Source organism: Chrysochloris asiatica, unplaced genomic scaffold (assembly GCF_000296735.1).
Source record: "Chrysochloris asiatica unplaced genomic scaffold, ChrAsi1.0 scaffold00031, whole genome shotgun sequence".
Classification (NCBI taxonomy): domain Eukaryota; kingdom Metazoa; phylum Chordata; class Mammalia; order Afrosoricida; family Chrysochloridae; genus Chrysochloris; species Chrysochloris asiatica.
Window position 1 is genome coordinate 20684286 of NW_006408549.1, and position 10135 is coordinate 20694420.

General features: G+C 37.8%; 1 protein-coding gene across 1 annotated transcript in view; it reads right to left on the minus strand.

Annotated features, from left to right (window-relative positions):
- ATP6V0D2 (ATPase, H+ transporting, lysosomal 38kDa, V0 subunit d2) overlaps window positions 1-10135 on the minus strand; it is an 89508-nt gene that overhangs the window by 68673 nt on the left and 10700 nt on the right. The window contains exon 2 of the mRNA XM_006859235.1: window positions 6481-6652. Coding sequence (XP_006859297.1) covers window positions 6481-6652 — 172 coding nt within the window. The remainder of the gene's footprint in view (window positions 1-6480; window positions 6653-10135) is intronic.

Sequence of the window (10135 nt, forward strand, 5' to 3'; positions counted from 1 at the left end):
GACTCTGTGCAGGGTTTCTGAGGCTGTAAATCTTTACGGGAGCAGAAAGCCTCATCTCTCTCCCTCGGAACAGCTGGTAGTTTTGAACTGCTGACCTTGCAGTTCACAGCCCGATTCGTAACCACTACGCTACCAGAACTCCTTCACAATGAAAACCTTATATTAAAAAAAATATGTAACAACTTTGCCATTGTAAAGTACATTATTCAATAACATTGATTGTCGTTGCCATATTGTGCTACCGTCATCACTATTCGTTTCCAAAAGTAGAGAAGCCTTCCTTTATTGACTTTCATTTAGAGACTTAATACTAAAGTCCTTAAATTGGCAACTGAATTCTTTACTCTCTTAGCCCAGTCTAAGCCCCTGCTCATGTGTAAGCCTCAGTCATATTTGAGATGATTTGTCATTTCCAAGCATAAAATCCTCTTACTTCTCTGAAGTGCACAAGTCATTTCTTCAATTTAATGCCCATTTGTTACCACTGGTTCAAATTCGACGTTTCTGAAAAATCTTCTAAAATCCAAATTTGTTGATCCATCCTGTAGGTCCTCCAATTGAATGTTCACACTCTATTATAGCTGTTAACTTAATTCGGTTTATGTTTTGGCCATTTGTAGACACATCTAGTTACTTCATTGGAATATAAGCTCCCAGTGGTTCTAAATTTAGATTCTTTTTTTGAAACTATTGGAGTCATGGTGTGGCTCTGTAGAATAAGCGCTAGGCTGCTCACTGACAAGTCGGTGGTTCAAACTTAGCAACTCTGCTCCTTGGGAACCCTATACAGGTTTGTTATGAGTCAGACCAACTCAACAGCACTTAATAACAACAATGATCAGGTGACAAGATTACCAAATTATCTCAGTTTCCCTAGGACTTTCCTGGTCTTGGGACTAGAAGTTTTCATCCTGAGAGACCATTCCAGGAAGAAAGGAAGACAGTTGGTCACTCTTGTAGAGTACAGCGCAAAAAAAAAAAAAAAAAAAAAAGGACATACATTTTGGGAAGCTAAAAGGTGGAATGCTGTGGATTAACTTGTGTGCCCCCCACCCCAACAAAAAAAAAAAAAAACAAAAACCCTATAGAAGTTTATAATAATACATCAGTGAGATCCATCAAGACCTTGGTTAACTTTAACAAATGAATTCTTCAGTGTATGATCCTTACCAAGATTCTTGACTTACTGTTTAAATACTGAAGATGTATTTCCTTGATGGTCCTATATTCTGGAAACTTGAACACAGACTATGAGAAGGAATGCTTTAATACTTGAGACAGAATTTTGAAAAGATGGTTAATATCTAAGAAGATGAAAAGTTGCAATGCTGCTGAAAAGTGTTAGGTAGGAGGAAAGGAAATAAAACAACTCAGGTTTGTATTAAACAGTCTCATCATTAAAATGCTATTGGATTCATTCCTTTATTTCATACAACTGTGTATAATTATAGTATACAAAGCCTCCAGATTTTCCTGCTATTAGGTATTTAAAAATACTCATTCCAGATTTGCAAAACAGATTTCACATATATAGTAATTATATCACAGAAAATGTGCTATGCTTAGATAATATTTAACAGATCAACTTAAATTTAGGCTGTCTCTACTAGGGCAGATGCAATCATTTCTGTAAGATTGACCTAGATATTCCTTAATAGGACAGGAGGTAAATCTACTTGATGGCAGTTCATGGATGCTGTATGGACACTTGAATATGTGTGTGAAAATGCCTCCCAAGTCCCATGAAGTTGAGGTGCCATGAAGAAGGTTTTTAAATATCAGAATAACCAAATAGGTCCTTTTAAAATACAAACTGGCCTCACTCCAAGCTCTACTAAATCAGAATTTCCTGAGACAAGGGCCAGGAATATTCATATTTTTTAAAGACCTACAAATATTTCTGGTTTGTCCAACTTGTTATAAGTTACTGGGGCAATATCAAGATGATTTACTTTCTACACTAATGGACCTGGAATGGAATCCCTTTTAAGACTGTTAATAAATTTGTGACTTTAGAAACCTCATGAATTCAGTGAACCTCCATTTTTCTAATTTGAAAATGGAAATAAAACACCTTTCTTACAGTGTTCTTGTGTGGAGAAACAACTAAAACATCTAGGTCAGATTTCATAAGCAAGTATCATCAGGGATCTGGTATGCGACCTATATGCATGAAGAAGATGGTGATGCAACAGAGAGTACTGGGGATTGTGGCTAACTGTAGAACTCAAATTCTGCGTAAATTATTAAAAATGTTTTTTTAAATACTTGGCTGACTAAACAAAATGTATCAGACATGACACCTATCCCTAATATACAGGATCAGTAAATAATCAATATTCAAGTGGCACTGTGGGCTAATGTGCCAGACTTCAAAGCCGTTTGAACTGCAAGAACTGCAGTTCTAGCTCACCAGCTGCTCCTTGGAAACCCTATACAGGGTCGCTGTAGGTGGAACTGACTCGATGGCACTTCATGACGATGATATATGAAACATGGACTTCTGGTGTGGTGCTATGGGCTAATGTGCTAGAATGCTAAGTTGGTTTGAACCTCAAGGTCGGTGGTTCAAGCTCACCAGTCACTCCTTTCTATCTCTCTAAAGAATGTCGTTGGAATCTGGATTGGGATTGCATCAAATGTATAAATTTCTTTGGGCAGTATTGACCTTTTCACAATATTATGTCTTCCTATCCAGGAGCATGGTATATTCTTCCATTTTTGTAAGTCTCTTTTGGTTTCTTGTAGTAGTATTTTGTAGTTTTCTTTGTAGTAGTTTAGTTTTTTGAGGAGTCAAAGTTACATATGGATTTTCTACTGTGGTGACCCTAACTCCTTCATTGGAGGATCAGCTGTTCTCTGGCAGCAAATAAATTGCTTTCTAGATTTCACAGATCCATAAATAGAGAGGAATTTTTGCCCCAGGATGTGAAACACCTACAATTGATTTAAAGATTCAAAAGATAAGATTTTGGATTTAGAATGGATGTTGGAATGGGTTAAGACTTTAATGATACTGAGATGGGAAAGTGTATTTTGCATGTGAGAAAAATACTAATTTTGGGGAGCCAAAGTGTGGAGTGTTATGAATGGAATTATGTCCTGCAAAAAGTTATGTTGAAGTCCTAACACCTATACCTGTAAATATGACCCTGTTTAGAAAGGGGTTTTTCTTGTTACATACTGAGGTCATACAGGCGTTGTTGTTGTTAAGTACCGTGGAGTCGGTTCCAACTCATAGCGACCCTATACAGGGTTTCCGAGGCTGTCAATCTTTACAGGAGCAGAAAGCCTCATCTTTCTCCCATGGAACATCTGGTAGTTTCAAACTGCTGACCCTGAGGTTAGCAGCCCGATTTGTAACCAGTTTGCTACCAGAGCTCCTTATCAGGCTGGGTCTTAAACTTATTCCCTTCTGAATTTTATCTTATAAAGGGCAGGACAGCTAGAAAGAGACAGATTCATTCAGGGAGATGAGAACTGTCTGTAAACCAAGGAATGCAAAACAAAAGATAACAACAACAAAAACCCTAGAGCTAGTGACAGGGAGAGATTAGCCTCTATAACTCAACTCAAGACAATAAATTTCTACTACTTAAAGTTACTAACTTGCAGTATTTTCTTGTGTGATGGTAGTCAGGTAACTAAGACAGAAGATAGCAAACATGTCTGTCTAATATGAAATGAAGGAGCTCTGTAAGCATAGTGGTTATAAGTCCGGCTGTTAACCTCAGGTCAGTTGTTTGAAACTACCAATAGTTCTGTGGGAGGAAGATGATACTTTCTACTCCTATAAAGATTTACAGCCTCAGAAACCCTATAGAGAGTTGCAATGATTTGGAACTGGAGTCCTGGTGTGGGGCTGTGGGTTAATGCGCCAGACTGTAAAGCTGTTTGAACTACAAGGTCCGTGGTTCAAGCTCACCATCACTCCTTGGAAACCCTATACAGGGTCGCTATGGGTTGGAATCGACTTGACGGCACTTAACAACAACATAGTTTGAGCCACAAGGTCAGTGGTTCAAGCTCACCAGCTGCTCCTTGGAAACCCTATACAGGGTCACTATGGATTGGAACCAACTAATAGCACTTAACAACAACAACAACATACACCACACAATCACCACCAAAACTTCACTCATATAGAAATAGAAATTGAAGCACTTTAACCTACTGGACTGAAGGATACAGGGTCTCATGCATTTGCTTGTGGGGGGTGGGGAGGGGTGGAGAAGGGTAGGGAAGGAGCAGGGGACGGATGAGAGTGTTGCAAATTGGTGCTACCTTTGTTAAGAACAATTTAATGATATTTACCAAAATAAAAAATGTACCTCCCCTTGACTTACACATTAAAAATAAATTTAAGACCTACATAGAAAGAAACTAATTGTAAAAATTTTTTGTAATTAAAAAAGAGCAATTTAGATATTCATTACTAAACAACTTGTAAATTGAGCCATGGCCAAAACAAAACATGCAATTCTACATAGTTATTAAAAAGAATAATGGTAACAAGGATATTTCTAAGAAATATTAAGTGGGGAAAATTGTACAGAAGGAATCTGATTGCACTTGTATAAATTTGGAATGGGGGATGGTATAAGGAAAGTAGGTTTTGATATACACATATAGACAAATATTTTTCTAAAAGAAAAAAATATACAAGAACTGAAAAGTGGTTATTTTGGGGAGAGGAACTAGGTGGGAAACAAATGAACATGCAGACTAGAGGAATGCTTTTATTGTATATCTTTCTGAACTCTTGGACAATTATAATCATTCCACTGTCTGCCTTTTTTTTTTCCTTAAAGATATTAAAAAAGATATTACTCATTAAGGAAATTTAGCATACAAATAGCATGATGCAATATTAAATATTAAACAGAGAGGCCTTTTCTTGTGATCTTGTCTACTATCTACAACAGAGAGATTATACTAATTTTCCTCAGTGCCAAAGGCCTGAAAATGCAGTTCTGTTTCAAATATTTTCTTATTGCCATATTTAGATTTCAAAGAAATACCTGCTACTGTGTGAGAAATCCTGCTGACTTTCACATTATCCTTCCTTCAAGCTAAAGTCATGTGCAGCAGGCTTTGTTCAGCTTCACAGATAACTCTTAGTTCCATTGTCTTGTCCACTAAACTATAAAAGGTGCCTCAGGGATATAGTCTTGGTTCTTCATAGAACATAAGAATGGACGGATGGAGCAATGGGTGGAGAGAAGGAAGGATGGAGAATAGAAAGAGCACCTTCTGTTGAGATAATCTGGTCCTTGAGACAGTGAAGTCTCACTTGTTTTTTGTGGTCTCAAGTCCAGTCAACCAATGGCATGGAAGTTGAAGCAGAGTCTGGAAGCTACTGGTTAGTTTTAGAAGGCTCCGTTTATTTCATTCAGCCATTCATTTATTCAAAACGACAGCCACCTCTGGGAATCCTTGGTTATCTCCCGTAAGTCACACTTTGGCAAATCTCAATAGACTGCTTCTTTTTTACATTTTTCATTAACACAAGATTTCTCTACTTTCCTAACTTTCAGGCCAAGCACAGTGTTTATGGAAAAGTCCTATCCTCTTTTAATTAATTTCTGGTTTCCACCATTTAACATTTCTTCATTTTTAGCTTCTTTCCACAAATGTATTGAATACCATGTACAAGACACGAATCTCAGGACTGGATTTGACATTCATAACTCCCTGGCATGAGGGAGATTTTAAAAGCCCATAGAAAAATGCAATTAAAAGATAATGGAATTCTTCCACAGACTTTTTGAAACATCCTTGTACTACAGCTTATCTTGTCTATTGCTGACTTTTGGTCTTGGCTTATTAGCTAAGACAACTGGAAAGGCACAAAGTAATTTCAAATGGCCCATTTAATCACTAAGTAAAATTATTAACTGAATTAATTTAAGTACAATTTACTATTGTGTGGAAGTTTAAACATCGTAAAACTGCAGAGCCATCACACTGAAAATGTTGGAACTATTAGTGGTGGCAAGAGAGATGAATAGGAGACATATAACTATGCCAGAGGGCATTTATCCTGTTTCATAGGAATCAGGAAAGGTGAGAAATATCCTTAAGTACATTTTTGGACACTTCAATCCCACCTCCATTTAAAAACAAATAATTTAAAAATATCACATTAATTTACCTTTAGTAGGGATAGCCAGAACATCTTAAGCATAAACATCATTTATTATTTTTCAATATGAAAAGTGAAAACATTCCTTACATGGAGAATAGTACCACACACATGGTTATTTTATAAGTAAATACGATCTATTTTCTCTGACAGTGAAAATATTTTGTGAGTTTATAGTTGCTGAAATTGAAATGTAGTCAAACTTACAAACAATAAAAAATATCTTAAGCTTCATTCTAGCTTAGTACCCTACCTATAACTTTTGTGAATCATTTACACAATCAGAATCATTACACAACCAGTGGGGCTTAAAAGGACTTCCAACAGTCACTTACGTCATGTAGGTGAAAAATGTGCTGAGGGGTTCCAGGGAATGATTCCGGAAATATTCAAACTCTCTGCATAGCTTTTTCCTCATTTTTGTATCAATGATGGAAACAGTAAGAGGACCCGTATGATCAGCCAAGAAGTTGCCATAATCAGTGGTCTGGAGATGAACCTTCAGATCTAAAATTAAATGAAATCGCAAATCAGGTTAAATTTAGGGCATGTATAACAACCTTTACAACAGGATCAGCAATGGACTGTGAACCACCAGGTTGGCAGTTCAAATCCACCAGCTGCTCCTTGAAAAGCCTATGGTTGCTTTGTCAGAACTGACTCAATAGCACTTAACAACAACATGATAGCCTTTACAATAGTAATTACATTTATGGTAATTTTTAGATGATGCTGTTGTTTTGTGCCGTGGAGTCGGTTCTGACTCATAGCGATCCTGTACAGGGTTTCTGAGGCTGTAGATCTTTACCGGAGCAGAAAGCCTCATCTTTTTCCCGCGGAACAGCTGGTAGTTTCGAATTGCTGACCTTGAGGTTCGCAGCCCGATTCGTAACCACTACGCTACCAGAGCTAGTAATTTTTAGATACATAATAATTATTATCTAATTGGACTTCTGGTGTGGCGTTGCCAGTTAATGCGGTAAACTGCAACGCTGGTGTGGGCCGTTAAGGCCGGCAGTTGTAACTCACCAGTTGCTCCTTGGAAACCCTGCACTGGGTCGCTATGAGTCAGATATTGACTGGATGGCTCTTAGCAAGCAAGCTGCAATTAGACTTTAGGAGTCCTGGTGTGACGCTATGGGTTTATGTGCTGCTGTACTGCAACTTTGGTTTGAACTGCAAGGTGGGTGATTTAAATGCACCAGCTGCTCCTCAGAAACCCTATACAGGGTCACTATCCGTCGCAACCAACTCAATGGCTCTTAACAACAACAATTAGACTTCAACATATCCATCACCATCAAGTTGATTTCAACTCATAGTAATGCTATACGACGGAGTAGAACTGCCAAATAGAGTGGCTAAGGTTGTAAATCTTTTACAGAAAAAGACTGCTACATTTTTCTCCTGTGGTGCAGCTGAGAGTTTCAAACAGATGAGCTTCCAATTAGCTGACAAAGACTTAACTACTATGTCAACAGGTCTTCTACAGAAAATAACATGGACTTATATCATTTAGATTTCAGTGGTGGTCTCTATTAGCTGAAAGGTTGGTGGTTTAAACCTAGTCAGAGATAGCTCAAAGAAAGCAGTGTGGTCTGCTTTCCAAAGCCTTGAAACCTATGGAGCATTTCTACTTTACACATCTGGAGTCACTATGAGGTGGAACTGACTTGACAGCAACATAAATATCCTATGAGGGGGTCTTCAAAATGTCATGGATAATATGTATTATGAAAAAAAAATCTATGCCTGGATTTCAAAAATGTTTTGCACCATAGAGTTGCTATGAGCTAGAACTAGTTAGGTGGAAGTTAACAACAACAACTTGTTATAACATGTCTGAACAGGATATAGTTTGAAGCACTAAGAAAAATAGACATCAGTTAGAAAAGAACCCCTATCAGAGAAAGACAATTCTGTAAAAATTGAAACAAGAACAAACATCAAATTTATGGTAAAGTGTGAGTAGAAAAATGGTAAAATCATTAGTGTTTTATGAATAGCTTATGGCTCTAATGCCTCCCAAAGAAATCAGCAGTTTATAAACGGAAAATTCATTTTAAAAAGGGGCAAGACAGTGGTGATGATGAAACATGTAGTGACAGACCATCAACATCAATCTGTGAAGAAATGATCTTTTAAAGACAAGGAGTCCTGGTGTGGTGCTGTGGGTTAATGTACCAGACTGCAAAGCCATTTGAACTGCAAGGTCGGTGTTTCAAGCTCACCAGCTGCTCCTCGGAAACTCTACACAGGGTCACTATGGGTCAGAATCGACTCGATGGCACTTGACAACAATGGCAATTAAAGAGAACCAACAAGTACCAGCAGAAACAATAGCCAACACCATAGATATCTCTGCTAGTTTAGCATACACAATTCTGACTGGAAAATTAAAGTTGAGCAAGCTTTCTATTTGATGGGTGCCAAAAGTGTTGTGTGTAAGTCAGCTTGAAAAGTAATAATTTGTTAGTTATGTCTAACTAACAAATGGGAGGTGGGGCAGGCAGTAATCAGTGCTTTGTTTCCATATTTTCTATTGCAGATAAAGAAACTGAGGTTCAACAGAGTTAAAGGATAGTTACGTAGTGGTCCGAAGTATATGTGAAGTACATACTTCAGACGTATCAGAAGAAACCAGTCCCTGGAGAAGGACATCATGCTTGGTAAAGTGGAGTGTCAGCAAAAAAGAGGAAGGCCCCCAATGAGATGGATTGGAACAATGGCAGCAGCAATGGGCTCACGTGTAGCAAGGATTGTGAGGTTGGTGCAGGACTGGGCAGTGTTTCGTTCTGTTGTGCATAAGGTCACTATGAGTTGGTATTGACTTGGCAGCACCTAACACAACATGTAGTGGTAGTGTTTGGGCTAGGAGATAAGATTTCCTACTCTAGAATCCAACACCATTTCACTTGTCCATGTCAAGCATTGCTTGAATGGCAATGTGTCTGGTCGTTACCTAACTAGAGTGAATTGAATTCCAATTATATTTGCTGCCACTTCCTCCTAAACAAACCATTCATTTTAAGTATGAATACTTCTGTTAATGTGACCCCTCTCTCTAGAATTCCCCCTACTCCACACCTGATTTTCAGACTTGCTCATTACAACTGCAAGGTCTTGGCTATAACATAAAATTATAGTTATCAGTGACTGAATGCATGCCCTTTACTAAGTATTATACTAAGTATGGGGGCATTTGTAGCTCAGTGGTAGAATGCTCACTGTCATGGGGGAGACTGGGCTATTTCCCAACCAATGCATCTCATATGCAGTGATCACCTGTCAGTCATTGGAGTCTTGTATGTTGTTGTGAGATTGAACAGACTTCTGTCAAACTTCTTAAGATAGACGAGGGAGAAAGGTCTGGCAATCTACCTCCATAATCAGCCATTGAAAACCCTATGGTTCACAATAATCAGGTTGTCATCTTATTATGGGGCTGGCACAGTAGTGGCAGTGTTTCATTCTGAGTTGTGCTGGCTAGATGGCAGCTAACAACAACATTGTATTAAGCTCTTTACTTGTATTAGCTCATTCAATACTCATGGCACTCCTATGAAATGGAAACAGTATAAACACTGAAGCTCAGAGAGGTTCATCACTTGCTGAAGATCACATAGGTTAACTGGAATTCAAAGCCAGACATACCTGACTCAAAGCCACTTGAAATTATAGTGCCAAAGGAGTAAATTAGAGGATCATTTGCTCTATGAAGCCTTAATTTTCAGGCAGAATTATTCAAATTTCTGAATCTTCAAGTGTTTTGATAATATCTTTAGCATAGCATTTACATCATGTATTTTACTGTCTTAAGTAGGTTAATTTAAATAAATGCAGATATATTATTTTAATTATAGCTTTAATTTTTAATCTGTAGTTCCTTACATTGTACTCAACACTTAAATGCTAATGAATCTCTAAACATCAAAAATGTTTTAAGCACCCAATTGAAACCAATATGTTGTTATTGTTCCCACTCACAGC